General features: G+C 40.9%; 1 protein-coding gene across 1 annotated transcript in view; it reads left to right on the top strand.

The window, feature by feature from the left end:
- The window catches only part of PTPRG (protein tyrosine phosphatase receptor type G), a 389,517-nt gene that overhangs the window by 205,892 nt on the left and 166,956 nt on the right, over positions 1-16,669 (top strand). The window contains exons 3-4 of the mRNA XM_014872991.2: positions 1,501-1,680; positions 7,120-7,268. Of these exons, the coding sequence (XP_014728477.2) occupies positions 1,501-1,680; positions 7,120-7,268 (329 nt within the window). The remainder of the gene's footprint in view (positions 1-1,500; positions 1,681-7,119; positions 7,269-16,669) is intronic.

The following is a 16,669-nucleotide window of genomic DNA, read 5'->3' as shown; positions in this document are numbered from 1 at the left end:
TGTGGTACACTGGGAAATAACTGAAAACAGCTCTTGCTGACAATATAAGTTGAACCCCAAGATAAACAAAACTGATTTTTAACCTGGGCAGATGATGTAAATGATTTTTAAACTACATTGCAATTGTGCCTAATTGTACTTGAAATAAAATTTTCTTACTGTAGTTTGGGTACCAGACAGCATTTGTGTGTGGTGAGTGTAGCAAAATCTTGCTATTGATTAAGTGTCCTGCATCAGCTCACGAGAAGAGAGCACAAATGCACTTTGCAACTAGACAGATTAAAACCCAGGGGCCAAAGAAACTGGCCTTCCCTGCTGCTGGGTTTGGGTGGTGCTAATTGAATACACATATGCTTCTCAATGCAAGGGCAATAAATGCATGTTGGTGCATCATTTCCTGCTGGCTGCCTCCCGAACAGACCTGCTGACTGTGTGCTTCAGAGGTGTGACACAAGTGTGACATCAGGACTCTCAGCAGAGCAGAGTTCAGCTCTGGGTTGTAACTTGGTTTTGGTAGTTGAGCTTGGGCAAATTGCTTCCCTTCTCAGCCATCAATTTCCTTGTCCTTACATGAGAATAATGTAGCTGATTCCTGCTGTAAAGCGCTTCAAGAGCTGTGAGCAGCAAGTGCTTTACCGGAAATCTGTGCTGTTATTTCAGGAGCTTAAACCACTGTTTGCACTCATAGGAAGATAAGCTCTCTGTTAATACAACTTAAGGGTTGAAGAGGGAGGTCATAAGAAAAATTTGAAATTCATTTCAGATCCTCCTAAGTGTGGTGCTGAGAGTCCCTGGTGTTCTAGTACTTGGGCTGGTATGTGGTGTGGATGACAAGGTCTTTGCCTCTTACTTTTTCGTATTATTTTAATTGTTCATCAAAAACAGAAACCCATGTAAGAATAGCAATTAAAGAAATTTACTGTGTATTCCTGACAGGTCATTGTCTTGTTTATTTCTTCCAGAGTAATTTTTTTCCATTGTTGTTTTCTCAGATTTACTAACATACATTTAGTTTCATTCTTTCTTTTAATCTTTTCTGGCTTCAAAACTTCCAAAAGAAATAAGATCATTAATAAAGATCATATCTAAGCATAGTATTGCAAGAACACAAGTTAATGTGTGTCTGTTACATTATTTGTCCATAATGAAAGGATAAACTCTACAGTAATATATTAATGCTGGAGCTTTAGGGAAGTTCCTGGAGCAACATGGTAATTGATAACATATGCACGAGGGGAGCTTGGGAACTGCAGAAAGTTTAATAGAACAGTTGTTTTTTAAAAGGCCATTGTTCATTACTGCCAGAGGCAAAGTTGGAACACAGCTCAAAGCCAAAGGGTTTCAGTCTCCTCCTAAGTTTACAAGTCTTAACCTCTTTCAAACATGGGAGTTGTAACTGTGGTGGAGTTACCTGGGGAGCTTAAGTGCTTCATCCTCACACTTAAGAGTTCTCCAGCACTGTAGAGCCACTGGGATGTTGATGTTGGTGTTTTTTAACAGGTACCTATGGTCCCGAGCACTGGGTGACTTCCAGTGAGAAGTGTGGGGGGTCTCACCAGTCGCCCATAGACATCCTGGACCACCTGGCCCACGTCGGAGATGAGTATCAAGAGCTGCAGCTGGATGGTTTTGACAATGAATCTTCAAACAAGACTTGGATGAAAAATACAGGAAAAACAGGTATGCTTTCTTTTGCTTGTCTCCATAGCCTGACTGCAGTCAATTGAAAATTCAAGCCATGTTCTACCCTCCTCCTTTTTCATTGTTCTGTTGTTTGGGGTTTTTGTCATTTTTTTTTTAAACGTAATTTTTCAGTAGAAGACACCTGCCTCTGCATTCTATGCAGAGCTAGTTCTGCAGATTGATTTTAAGGGGATTTTTTTTAAGGGCTGCTTTTTTTGGTGTGTTTTTTTTTTTTGGTTTTTTTTTTGTTCTCAGTCTAAACTAATTCTCTTGGTAGTCAGTTACTCCTCAGAATAAAAGGCAGTGTAAGAGTTTCAAGGTGTAACCTTGAATTATCAGCTTTGGGAGGCTGTAACATCTAATCCAAAAGAATGTGGAGATGCAGGGCTCAGGGGGAAGGAGAGGGGAAGTCTTAGAAATTGGAAGATTTTATAGAAGAAAGAGCAATAACTGCTTAGAGTAGTGGGGGCTTATTAATGTGTTTCTGATATGATTATAGCACAGTGTTCTTCACTGAACTGAATCCTTTTCTGCTCTGTCTGTTCTGGCTTTTAGAGAAAAAAGAGCAAGCACACATAAGAGTACTGCTTATTTTTACCAAAACAGTTCAACGAAAGGTCAAGGTTGATTTATATGCAAAGCCGCACGCATTTGATTGCTGTTTAATTCTAAAAAAGTAAAAAGCAGAAATTATAAGGCCACCCTCTTCGTTTGACAAGGTCAAGTATTTTTAGGGAATTGGATTAAACCACTAATTAATTCAATTTTATTTATTGGAAGTATATTTTTATCTTTATTAACATCTGACATGCATCTCTATAGTGCTCCCTGTACCATGTCTCCTGTCACACAGGTTAGCTAGGCAGACTCAGGGCATGTACCTGCTCTGGGGTTGGTGGCTCAGCTGTGCACACAGGTGACCTCAGATACACCCATCAACTCCAGGGCACTTTGCATCTGAGCCATGAGTTTCAGAGTTACACACTAAGCAGCAGAGATTCTGAAAAATATAAAGCTAAAACCCAAGGCCTGGAGTCCAGCAAGCACCTCAGATCCAACTCCAGCAGTTCAGGATCTTAGCAGGAGTTATTGCCCCTCAGATGAAATGGAGTGGCAGACTGTGAGCCTGTTTTCCTTCACTGCAAAGCAAATCCAGTTTACATAAGCCACCACCAAGCATACCTGGGGGTTTTTGCTGCATTACTCTGGTTTTTTCCCAGCTTCACTGACAAGTGCTCCTGTTTGCTTTGAAATCCTGACTTTGTTGCCCTTGGTAGCAGCATGAGGTTCAGGCAAAGTTGAATGCTATGGAAATTTGGTGCTTAATTAATCTACTCATGTTATGCACCCTGCCCTTTATGGTCAGAGAGGCTGTTTGTGGTAATCAGCAATAAATGTAATCAAAAAGATCATGAAAAAGTGATGGTGCTATTCTTCTAAGAAGGATGTTAATGCTATCCCGTACCTGTAACAGTAACTTTGCTGCACATATAATAGGAAACCATGTTAGAATCATAGAATCATTTAAGTTAGAAAAGACCTTTAAGAACATTGATTCCAACCATTAACTCAGCTCTGCCAAGGATACCACTGAACCATGTCCCCAAGTGCCAAATCTATACATCTCTTAAATACCTACAGGAATGACTCTTCCAGCCTCTTCCACTGTTTGGCAACCCTTTTGAAATTGTTTCTAATATTCAGTCTAAACCTCCCCTGGCAAGACTGGAGGCCATTTCTTCTTGTCCTATCACTTGTTACCTGGGAGAAGAGACTAACCCCCCCCAGCTCCACCCTCCTTTCAGGGAGTTGTAGAGTGAGAAGGTCCCCCGAGTCTCCTTTTGTCCAGGCTGAGTCCCTTTCCCAGCTCCCTCAGCAGTTCCTCATCAAACTTGTGCTCCAGACCCATCCCTGGCTCTGTTGCCTTCTCTGGGCACACTCCAGCCCCACAAAGTCCTTGCAGTGAGAGGCCCAAACCTGAGCCCAGTGCTCAGTACAAGGTGACGGTCACTGCCCAGGTCCTGCTGGCCACACTGTTGCTGGCACAAGCTAGAACCTTGTTCTGTCGAACTGAAAAGTGTCAGCAGATTTTCTGGTCTTGGCACAGTTGGCAATGAAAGCTGAAGCTTCATTCTGCTGGGTGATTTTAGCAGTGCTGCTATATTTGATTTCCTCACCCATTGGGGTATGGATTTTTGCTGACAAGTTATTGCTTCTCAGAGCAACAGTAACTGTCACTTTTCCTGGTAACTTACGGCCTTTTACTGGTAACGTGAAGACTCTTTTTGCCTTGCTGTCAGCTCTGATTTCTTCTGCTGAGCTCCTAACTCCTCCCTTGTTTTATCAAGTCCCATTCCTTTTCTTGGTTTTCTGACCTTTTGAAGAAACTTGCCTGGCATTAATTTTTAAGGTGGTAAGTGGTAGAGCAGCAAACCAAGTAGGATGTTTTGGCTTGTGGGTAGAAGATAGAGGCCGACTGTGCCATAAATCGCGATGTATTTTGGCAGCAGAGTCGTGGAGCAGATGGCCACACAAGACCTTCATATTGCAGACTGACAGAGACAGTAAACTAAATAACTGTTTAAGAAATGGTGATGGATGTAGAGGGCATTTCTCAGCAATTAATGACTGGTTTAAAGAGACAGGGGTCCCTGGGAAAGCTAAAGGCCCTTAACCTTAATGCTCATTAACTAGCAGGAAATATGTTGCTTGGGTTATTGTTATTGCTGTAGGACCTAGTAATTTTTTTTTTTATGATAGAACAATGAGTTATTTTTAGGCTCTGAAAGGTAATTCTGTTTAGATTTGTTCTGCTCTGTCTTGTTTGTGTCCCCCTCTCTATCAGGAAAAGGGCAGACAATGTACAGAAAACAGTGTTTCATTCAGAAAATGTCAATGGATTTTTTAGGTCTGACTTGACTAGAAGTGCTTTTGTGCCCAATTACATTGGCAAAGGCACTAATGTGGGTTCAATTTCATCACTAGAGTAGCTGGCCATAGTATTAAGTGCTAGAGATTACTTGGAGGGTATACACATTTCATAGCTATATTTACATTGTGTTCATACCAAAACCTTCTCAAATCAGGAGAATTCTGCTTAGAGAAACTTACCAAAATTTCTATCAGAAATGTGATTTTGTTCAATATCTTTCCTATGTGATGTGCATCACTCTGGCTAGAGCAGGACAAAAGCTGCTTTGAGTCCAGGTTTATTCCTGGTCTCACGGGGATGATGGCATCCAATGCCAGCCCTGAACATGAAAATGACATCACACAATTGTGGTCTGGGTGGCTGCACACCACTTTCTTTGGGTTTGTAATCTCAATTATATAGTATTTTAAATCAGTGGGCTTTGGGGGTTGATTACTTGCACTCTACAGAAATCCTGGGATAAAAGCAGTGGCTCCCAAAGCCCAGTAAAGTGATGTTTGATTATTTCAGTACTGAATACCTGGGGTCACAGAAGAAGGAGGAAAGCTCCTGGCAGTAAAGGGATGCTGCTTAGCTGGGAAGGTGATGGGAACATGTGTCATACAGCTCAGCAGTGTAAGAAATACTGTAAAATGAACAATTAGATGAACATTCCAGATTGTACATCCTCCTAATTATCCTTTTAATTATTCATCTAAAACAAGTAAAATGACCCCTGACAGAGACATAAATTATTTGGGAACTATCAAATATTTATTAGATGCAACTGAATCTCCATAGAGGTTTTTAACAGATGCACGTGAATCTTCTTTGCTGTATTCCTCATCTCCTACAATTTCATCTATGGAATTCGTAACTAATTGAATGAGATTTTTCACCATTTAAAATACTGCTGAGCTCATTGAGAGTTTTTTAAGGGAGGTAGAGAGCAGTGGTGCTTTCAGTCACTTAGGTTTCATAGATTTGCTGTAAGCAGACAGTGACTACCAGCAGTACCCTGGCTGACACAGGCTTATCCTATAGCCAGTTCTGCACCACCCATCCTCCTACACAAAGCACTTGGATGCAAAGGGAGGGAGTGCCAAAAGAAGCAGAAATCATGGAAGAAAATAGCCCCGTGATTTTGCTGGCACAGTTTAGAAACATCTGAACATCTCATTCAATTTAGCATGTAGATGGTTTTGACACAAACCATTTAAAGTTGAGCTGTGTGGAGAAAATGCACCTGAGCTGATGCTGCTGTAGCTCACTGTCAGGGGAGGACACAAAGCCTGGCCTGCAGCAGAGCCTGCACCGAGTCACCCACAGAGAAGTAACTTTTATTTCACAAGTAGCTTTTTTTGTTGTTTTTTTCAGCTGTGAATAAAATCCTCCTTCTTACATAATAAAATTGGATTTATATTAATGTTCCTGTTGTGATGACACAGTTGGCTTAAGAACACAGAGAAATCCTTGTGGGTTTTGCTATTTCCATTTAAAAAGAAAAAAATCTCCAAAACCAACCCCACAACTTAAATCACAGGATTCTAGGCACAGCAAGCACTGGTCTGCAATGACTTTTACAGGAACAAAATTCAAATTTTAGTTCTGTTTTTAAGCAATGGTTTTGTGAGGGATGAGAAGGAATAATTTTGTGGGGAGTAATTTTTAGGAATGGTGTGTATTAAAACCAGGAGATGCTGGAAAGGAAGGAGATCTTGTAGTGAGAGTAGCAGAATGGAATTTTTTGAAAGCTGGAATCAGTTCTTGCTTGGACCATAGGCCTCCCCTGTAATATGTACCAGCTTCCACCATACAATTCTGCCCTGTGTTTGGAGCTACGGCTTTTATTGTTACATAAAATACAAAGACTTTTGGAAGTGAAAAGGAAATACAAACAGCATCTTTCTGACCCTCATTGAATCACATAATAATTATATCAAAGTTACTGTAATAAAACCCAGTTCTTATGGAGGATGTCTCATGAGTTGGTCTCAAAAATGTTACTGTGACTCTCCCCACTTTACAGAGAGGAAGAACAGAGAGGTTAAGGAAAGCACCCAGCATGTCGAGCAGTAGAGGTGGGACAGGGCACGGGGGTCCTCACCAGCAAAAAAGAGGAAATCCATAAAACAGGAGACACATTATTTTCTTAACTTGTGATCTACAGACCTTGAGGGGTTTATAAGGGCAGGGACCATGATCAGCCATTACTCTCTGGAACCACATTAAACAGGTTTTGATGTAGTTTCCATTTAAATTTTAATCAAAGTCCAATGAGGAGGGCAAAATGTCCTTGAGAAATTTGGACTTTGGGATTTTCTGTAATCTGTGTAACTTCATAATCACTTCCAGAATTAGCCAACATTACTTGCAGATCTGTTTTTTAACCAACCCTTGTAAAGAGGAAAATGATGACCCAACATTTTACTTGCATTAGGAGAAGTATTCTGATATAATGAGCAAAAACTGTAACTGTTTCAGAAGAACTATGCTAAGTTTCTTTCTCATTGTTCTGTGTGCAGTTGCTATCCTGTTGAAGGACGATTATTTTGTCAGTGGTGCCGGGTTGCCGGGCAGATTCAAGGCAGAGAAAGTGGAGTTTCACTGGGGTCAAAGCAACGGATCCGCTGGCTCTGAGCACAGCATCAACGGCAAGAGATTCCCCGTTGAGGTGAGTGGAAAAACACGTGCTTGTATTCTCAGAGAAAACAAATTCAGAATGTATTGCTGTAGTCTGAGGCAACTGTGAAATAGGGTGATGTTTCTTTCAGTGAACATATCACTTTGCAGGCCCTTCCGGCCCTCGCAGCACTCTATCCATCATCTCTCATGTGCTTCTGCAATGTCAGCTCCAAGCTCTGCTTTGCTGGCCTTGCCAGCTCTCATGTCCCATGGGTTAAGTTGCAAACAGCCACTTTTCTCGTTTCTCCCATAAGCTTCCCATGTGTGGGAGGATCTGCTTACAAATATCCGCCGAGTGACCTCGTTGTCCTCCAAGCCTTTCCTTTCCCATGACGCTTACAAACAAATCGCAGCAGTTTGGGAGCCATCGTGCTGGGCCCGCTGTCTGTCAGCGGAATTGCTTCTGCACACACACATTGCCTGGCCTCTACCTGGATTCAGCCATTATCCCTTGCCTGCACTACCAGGATTTCTCCATAGATCCATGCAAACAGCTCTAGGTTTGCTCTGCCTGTGCTGGGGCCAGCTGGGCCCATGCCAGCCCCGGCCAAGAGCGGTCCAGCAATCCCAGGAGCGGGGTACGGCCTCGGGCACAGTGCCCTGGGAACACAGCTGTGTTCAGAGACAGGGCCAGACCTGTGTGCAGGGACATCCTTCAGATGGGCCAGGTGACAGCACAGGGCCAGACCTGTGTGCAGCTCACTGCAGGGATGTGCCTTTGGAGGGCCCTGAGTGCAGCTCTCTCAGGGAGCTGGGTGCAGTTGAGCCTTGGCTTGTGACTAATAGTCCCAGGTCATTCTGTCCTGACTGCAGTGTTTTCTGTGTCAACAGAGTTTGTTGATAGTTTTCACTCTATAGTCAAGGTTTTGCATGGTGAGATAAATAAGGGGTTATCTGGGATTAACTCTGCCTGTGGGTAAGCAGCTATGCAGCTCCCAAGTGTGGCATGTGGTTCCTGAGCAGGTAGCAGGGAGCTCTGCTTGCTTTCCCAGAAAGTTCGTGGGTGAGCAGAAGTGGAGGTCTTGGGACTTGATTCACTCCCCAACTTGCCGTAATTCCTCACATGTGGCTTTAGCCAAGTCATATTTATCAGGAGGTGGGAAGAGGCTTGCAAAGCTCAAAGGGAGGTTGTAATACATTCTGGTGCATTTTCAAACCTCCAATTTTCATCTGCCTGTTCAAACTGCCCCATCACACAAAAATTAGAAGCTGGGTTTTGTCTCCCAATTGTTGTGTACCTGTATATTGGATTTTCTGAGAGGCAGAGCTTTTATTTTCGTCTTCTTTTTAATGAGCTTTTCCATTATCATCTCCTTGATGTAGCTGTGATTTCTCACAAGGGGCCACCCCTGAGCAGATGGAGTAAAGGCTCAAACATTGTCATGCTGCCCTCTCTGTCTCAGTTGGCAAGACTGGTATTTGTAAACCTCGGGAAGATGCAATCAGGGAATCTACAGAGCCAGCCAACTCCTCCACTGAAATTTGGGGCAGTGAAGGGGCTGAAAAAGCCCAGGCCTTCTTGTTTGTGTCAAAAATAATATTTCTACTTCAGAAACCCTTCTTATGATTTCAAGGCTCTTTGATGGTGGCTTGATGAATGGAAGCTCTTGTACTTTGGAAATAAGCAACTTCCTAAGAAATAATTTTTGTATGGTTAAAATATTCTTCATTTCAGTTGTTTAGAATATTAACTTGAAAATTGAGGGGAGACTGCCTTGACTGCCTTTAGGAATTTATGTTGCTTGTTTATGAATGCTGAGCAAAATAAATTGCTGGATCACATAGGTTTAGTGTTAATCCTTATAGTTTCCAAGTGATTTGTGTTTGTTGCAATGGCATGGACCTCTGGCCTCTGGCCTTCCTTGGTATGATGACATTAGCAGAATTCCCACAGTAAAATTCCTTTTTTTTTTTTTTTTTTTTTTTTGTAAAGGAAGAACTATTTCCAAATCAAGCCTTTCCCTATTGGGATGCTATCTACCTCCTACACAAAACTCTGACTTTCAATTGTGTGCTGCAATGGATTTCCATGGGTGGATTTTGGAGGGTCCAATAGGTTTAAGGTGATAAAATTGAGTCTTTATTGCTGATAGATGCAAAACCAGTCTAAATAGTTGGGATTAGACTTCTCAAACAGTAACTGTACATGTATTCTCAGTGGGGCTTTTAATTTGTAATGCTAATTGTAGTGCAGCTTGCAACTGTCTGATGCAACCCCAACTGCCTGATGCTGGGAGGTCTGTGCCAAAAACACTCTACTTCATTCGAGAAGTAGCATTTCTAGGGAGGCTGTAGAAAGGATAATCCAAAATTCTATCCAACAGAAAGCCTAAATCACTCTGATTATTCTGAGCCCATGGACACAGGCAAAGCTTACAGGAGTGTGTAGGTATTGGCATTCCAGGTCTGGAGCAGTTACAGTGGCAATGCAGCTAAAAGGAAATGTTTTCTAAGTCTTTATTTTGCAACCAGATGTGGACTATGCAAAACCCATTAGTTCCAAAGCACATCCCAAGGGAACACAGATAGATCAGCTTCATCCATAGAATGAGGTCTGTGCACATTAAGTTTAGAAGTTTTTTCCTCTGGGAAACAAAGTGTTTGTTGGTAGTCTTTTTTTTCTTGAAGAGGATACAGAAACTAATTAGAAATGTCAGATATAATACAAAGCATTATTGTTTGACCATGTTGTTTGGTTTTTATTATTACAACTAATGTGTCAGATGGTAAGGCTGTCTACGTTAATTGGTTTCCTTCATTGAAGCCCATCTGGATCATATTTTTTTATGATTTATACTTTAAATTAGTTAGTAAGATATATGAGAACATCCTTTTGTTTCCTGCTTTAAAGGCATGTTGGATCAAAGGCGCATTATCTCGCAGTACTTTAATGTAGCATATTGTGACTTCTTTTTAAACGATGGCGCATGTAATGGTATTCTTTCATTATGTGGTCTTGATTGCTTATTTATTGATTAGATTTTCCTTAGTGATACTTGATCTTTATGAAGCCATTATGAGTTTGGCTGTCTCTGAAGCAGTATTCATGAAGAGCAATGTCCATGTGCTTCAAACTTCCACTAGATCCAGATTGATACAAGGCCTTGTCAGCATTCACTAGAAACTTCTTTTTTTCCCTCTTTCTTGCCACTTTACAAGCAATATCTGGGTGAGGCCAGGAAGCAGTGCTGTGATGCTGAAGATTAAAGTGATACCATTAGTGTATTGCTGTGTAAGTGGAGTGTGAATCCTAATGAGGACATGGGCTCTGTGCCAGTTTAGAAAAAGGCTCTCTTTTTTTCTTTTTAGAGTTAAGAAAAGTTTTTAATGTTGCATTTTCTAAATTTTAATGAATTGCTGACTCCTTTGTATTTTTCTATTGTTCTTCTCCACTATAATTCCTCAGGTTATTTTTTTCTTCCTGAAGCCGCAGCAATATAAGTGGACATGCAAACGCTAAAAACCACTTAAGTGGAAAAGTGACAAAATTAAAATAAAGAAGATGAGCTTCCCTCAGGCCAGGAGAGAACCTTGGTTCCCCTCATTAGAGCCAAGAGGAGTAATTGCAACACTTTAATCTCCCGTGCCACCAAACTGGTTCCCAGCAGCAGGCAGAGCTGTGCTGACTGGCTGCTCCGAGGGAAACCCAGTGCTTAATATTTCATAGCAAGTGAGGAGCTGACGTGGCAGTGCTCTGGATGCTGCTGAAGTGAGGTACCACCATCCCACCATAACCATGGGGTTATTTTTTAAATTTTTTCTTAGCTGCCTCCTAGTAATTTTTATGCAAAATGCTGCTTATTTCTGTGAAGAGCAGAAATCAGAAGAGTGATTTTAATCATGGCTGTGTTAATTTGATGTGAGCTTTGGCTGTTTATGAGCGTTCTCTTTAATGGTGCTAATTGTCAGTTATAATGTGAACACCATTATACAGTACTATACAGTAATTTATTTAGTAAATGAGAATCTTATTCCAAGGACCATACTGCAATATGCCATAGAGACCTCATCCTTTTACTCTTACGTGAAGAAACTTGCACTGTTTAGGCTAAATTGTTTCTGAAAAAGCAATGTGATTTCATACCCACAAGTACCAACATGCACGTTTTTGGAAATCTCAAGTTCTTCGCCATTAAAACAACAGCAACAACAACAACCCATCCTCACAAACCATCCCAACAGAAAATGAAGAGCTGACACCCTCTTATGTCAATTAACAAGCTTTTACATTATGTTTATGTATTCACTTTATTAAATTATTATTACAAAACAATCATTTGCATTAACAATTCTTGCTGCTCTTTAAGTGTGTTTCTTAGAAGACTTTCCAGGTTCTAATGGTGTCTTTGTTCTTGCTATTTCTTTGATTTTCTTCCTTTTCTCTTTGAATCTGCATACTGACATCTGTGTGGTCTAGATCTACAATCAGTTGCTCTAATTTGAATGCTCAGATAACCTTGCCAAAGTTTATCATTGTGTGCTGTTTTACCTCTCATTATATTACTTAAATTCTGATGGTTTGTATTATCACACACAGATGACAATCAGCGTCATAAATGTAGAAGAAATGAGTGGTATTCAGTGCACAGGAACCTTTACTACAGGGAATAAACTGAGACTAGTTACTCAGTTTACTAGGGTTTGTTTGTTTGTTTTATTCTGAATATTAAAACTTTCTATCATACCTGGAATCGCCTATAGTATACATCCAGCCTTCTGTCCACCTGTGGATGGCAGGGAATATTTACTTCATAATGTTAGAAATGGGACCATTTCTGTTTTGTAATTTTGCTCTTGGTGCAGCTGTGAGTCTGTTTAGATTTGCACACACTTTATGACATCAAATGATGAACAGACCACAGCATGTTCTCTTGGTATACAGGAGAGAGCTAACACCCTGTATTGCAGCTGGGTTTATTATTTCTGGCATCCAGCATATCTGATAATTGTAATTTTGCAAAGATCTCTGGTGCTGATTTCAAGCACAAGTAAAGATTAATTGTGAAACAGGGAGCCGGTGTTTGGTTTATTTCCTTATATTTTGTTTACTTGTTGCTCTTCAAATTTCCTTACCTCCATCTGGCAGGATGTAGCAAAGTAGAAATCAAAAAATTATAGAGGGACCTAAAGAGGACCACTGGGAATATATCACAGTGAGAGACTATGACTGTCTGAAGTAATTTTAGTGTAATATTCTCTCCAAGGACCAAATCCATACTGATAAAGGGATACTTAGAGCTCCCAGTGACTTTGATAGGAGATGTGCTGGTGAAACTCTGAGTGAGGATTTGGCTCCATACCCATACTGTCTGTGCTGTAGAGTGTCCAGGGAATTTAGCATGCTCTGCTTATTCCATCTGCACTTCTTACAGCACCTCTGACTTAATTATTCAGACAAGGAAATGGCTTGGGGATTTTCACATTTAATTTCTTTTTCTTCAAAATGACACTTGGTATGGGGTTTTTTTGTTGTTTTCTTACAGTCTTCTGTCTCCCCTTTCCCCACTGTCTTCAAGGGACCAAATAGTTATAAAATACTCTAAACATACAATGTGCTAAAAAGCTGCATCTGTGTCTCTGTCTTATCTAAAAAGCCCAATCTACATCTCCATCTTATCTCCAGTAAAGTAAGATTTTATTCCTGGAGTCTCTAGCTTTACTTCTTTTTGCTCCTCACTGCTTGTTAATCTTGTTCAAGTTTCTCCTTGTCAGGAAAGCAGTGTGTCATCATTTTAAAAACATAAAATGGATGGATATATTGAACACATGGCTGAGTTTCCGTCTTGTTTCACTGTGAGTAGTGCAAATTAAACATCATCTTATCACTGTCTGGTTTACTGTTTTATTTTCCTTAGTGTAGCTGGTGCACTGCCTCCTCTCAGTTGTCTTTAGTGTCTCCCATATACTGACAGGAGAGTCAGTTGAGACTTTAATTAATGACTTTATTCTAATCAAGGTTCCATTTTAGTGCAGAATGTTCCATCTTGTAGTAGTGAAATATTTAGTCTCCATCTGGCTGATCTTTTCTGTGAATGTCCCATGATAATTAAGAAGAAACAGGAGATGATGGTCTGAAATTAAATATGTTTGGTGGAGGGGTTAGTGTATCCTGGGACTCTTCGTGTAGAGACTCAGACAAAATTTAGGAATGGAGCAGCAGTTTGGTTTTATGGCTGCATCTTCCTGATGTCTGCCAGGCCCCAGTAATTTCTAGACTGAATTACAAATGTTACAATCCATCCAGAGTTTTATTTTGAAATAACTATCCAGTAGCATGGATCAGATATAACCCTCTTCATTGTGGCTGGGAATGTCCTGCTTTCCCCAAAGGATTCCGACTGACTTGTTGAAAAGGTCAGAGGCAGTGGCACTACACTGCAATTACAGTATGTTAATGATGAGCTAAGAGTTGTACATTCTTCTTAACATAAGTCCCTGATTTTCTACATGATTAATTGGAATCTGGAAAGACTGACAAGGAGAAGGAGGATCATATGGGGTGAAAATAAGAGATAAGAGGCTGACAGGCAGCTCCTGTTGTAAAGGAGAGTTATTTTGAATAGGAGAAAAAATCAATACAAAGGTTGGAGAATTTTACAGAGTTGTAAGAGCTACTTTAATGAAAGGTAGCAGATTCAATAGGATTGTTACTTGAAATGTAGGATTGTCCGAGTTAGAAAAATGGGACTGTCTCTCCCCAGCTGGAAAGGTGAGCTCTGCATGCTGAGCTTCCTGTGTACTTAGTCTGCTGGATTTACTGGCATTTGCTCTGGGCACTCAGAGTGACCAAAAAAAGGGGGGTAAATTTGTAGGGGAGCTTACTAAATCCTGTTCTCTGGAAAAGTTACTTGATTATGGGAGGAGAAGTAAGAGAACAGGAGGTGATAGCTATTTCTGCTGCTTCAGCATGTTGGGTAGATGCCGTGGGAGAGTGTCTAGCAGCCTTCTGCAGAAAAAAGTGGTTCATTATGAGGAGGTGGCTTCATTTAGCCCTGACTAATGAACAGGCCAGGACTTTGGTGAACTTGAAAGGATGTTTAGCCTGGGCTGTTCTCTTGACATGCATGTCAGCTTCCTTTTCCCAGCAGGGATGGTGAGAGGTGAGTGCAGGCTGTGCACTGAGACTTTCTAACCTGGGTTAGAGTTGGGGTGAGGTGAGGAGCCACCTGAACCTCAGCATCAAACACATCTTGGACAGAAGCACTTAGTGTAGATAGAAAAGGGGCCTTCAGCAATGCTGCAAAAGAAACTTCCTCCTGCACCTATTAAAGGAACTGTCAGTAGAAATGGACACTTCAGTCTAAAACAGGGAGTCAAGTTTTTCAAGAATTGCTCATAGCTTTTAAAGTTTGGGAACTTCAATGCCAGAAGGCAATTTTTTTCTGGTTCCAGTGCACAGCCATGAAGCATGTGAGGCTTACAGGGAGGGGAGCTGCAGGTGTGTGTCTGGACTGTGGGCTCTGAGCACCAGGACAGGAGCACACTCCACGCTGTGCCAGGCTGGCTGCTCATCAGGATCCTGGCATGGTGGTCAGAAACATGTGAGGCTTGATAAGTGCTCAGCACAGCCCCTTTCTAATGGGCAAGTCCAACAGGCTTTGGGATATCTTCCCCTGGAGATGTGGGACCCTTCATGATTATCCCAGGTTCCAGGCTCTCTGGAAATAACAAAGAAGAATAATATTTAGGGTGTGAGGGATAAAAGAAACGTTGCACAAATATGTTAAGAAGCGATAATGTTTCCTTGGCACACAAAAAGATCAAAACAAAACCTTAACGTGGTTAATGGGCTGGTTGGTAGCTGTCAGCCTGTGGAAGCCATTTCACTGGGACTCAAACAATCAGAATAGATTTCACTAATGTTAATCAAGATTTAAGGGAGCAAGCAGGAAATTATTTAAATTATCTATTGTACTGGTGCTTTACTGATTGCATTTTACTTCTTTTGGGTTTTGTTTGGGGTTTTTTCCTGAGGAATTCTAAAGAGTTGCTGTAATTTTGTGCCAAGAGAATAAATTACGTCAGACATGTTTTTTGCTGTGAGAAAATTCAGTACATTTATTCAGACACTTTTTTTGTCATTTTATCACGTGCTAAAAACTGCATTGTAAGGGATGACTACTGAAAGCTTGTGTAAACCAGAAAGGAAGATGCATCTTCTTGTCTGGTTATTTGTGCATCCAAAAAAAGCTTTTCATTAGAACTGATTTTCCAATGCAGGTGGCCAAAAGGCTTTTTAATTCTAAGGGGGAACAGGCTGTGAAATATATTCATTGTGGACTGTGCTGATCAGTAGTATTATATTTACCTTCTTGCCCTTCCACCTGAATCCCTTTGCAGTTTCTTATATTGAATCTAAAAGCTCTTTGGGATAAAGAATATCTCTTTGCTGGTTTTGTGCAGCACCTGCCCCAGAGGAATTCCTGCTCTGGGATGCAGCAATATGAGCATAATCCTTGTTATTTTCCCAGTTCAAAGGCATTGTATTTCCAGACAGGATGGGAAGGTTAACTAAAGTTGAAAAAGGATCTAAAACACAGCTAAAGTTTACTGTCTGGTGGAAATGAAATAAAAATCAAGTAGCTGGAAACAAGAAAAAAATGTGTTTGTTCATGCTTTGAGACTCTTGTCTTTCCATAAAGAAAAAACAGTTTGGTGAAAATAGTTGTATCCCTGAATATGTGTTCTCTTGCTTCCTGTTTCTCTACATGACTTAGTAAGAAAAATAGTTTTTTCCTGAAATAGTTGTGGTTTTTAGCACATTCCATGAAAGGCCAATAATGCCCTTTACTATCACTGTCCCATCTAGGCTGGCTATCTGCAGAAGGGGCTTTCCTTTATCCCCTGGCTTCAGAGAGGAGGAAAAGTGGGCTGGTATTTTCAGGAAATTCCTCCAGTGTTCAGCACCTTTCTTAGCATATCCCACAAAGACACTAGGCTATTGTTGGCCATTGACCATTCAGAAGGTTTTTTTATTAAAACATTGCTCTGACCTACACATGTGTAAGAAATGCAAAGGTAGGCTTCCCACCAGAGTTAGAAATGCCATTACCAGGTGGGAAAGAGCTTTTTTCCCTACAGTAGGCTAACAGTTTGTTAATGGTTTCTTCAAGCACAGAAAATGGCACCTGGTCTGCCAAAAGAGCATTAGTTTCTCCAGAGGGGATTGTTAATTGTCCAGGAAAAGAAGATTGAGAGTGTTTCCCTAATAAATTAGGGATGAATCATTCTTCTCTGGGACTGGGAGCAGATTTGACTTTTTTTACAGACTCCTAGGGACCAAATGCAGGGTGGAGAAGCAAACTTGCTCACCCCAAGTGGGGAATGTAATTTGAGAAATAAAAACATGCATTAGTAGAACATCTATCACACTTTTGTTATGAAAGGGAG

The sequence above is a fragment of the Sturnus vulgaris genome, chromosome 11 (assembly GCF_052056855.1).
Source record: "Sturnus vulgaris isolate bStuVul1 chromosome 11, bStuVul1.hap1, whole genome shotgun sequence".
In the NCBI taxonomy this organism is placed as follows: Eukaryota; Metazoa; Chordata; class Aves; order Passeriformes; family Sturnidae; genus Sturnus; species Sturnus vulgaris.
The sequence above is the reverse complement of the archived record's forward strand: the minus strand, read 5'-3'. Positions and strand labels throughout refer to the sequence as shown.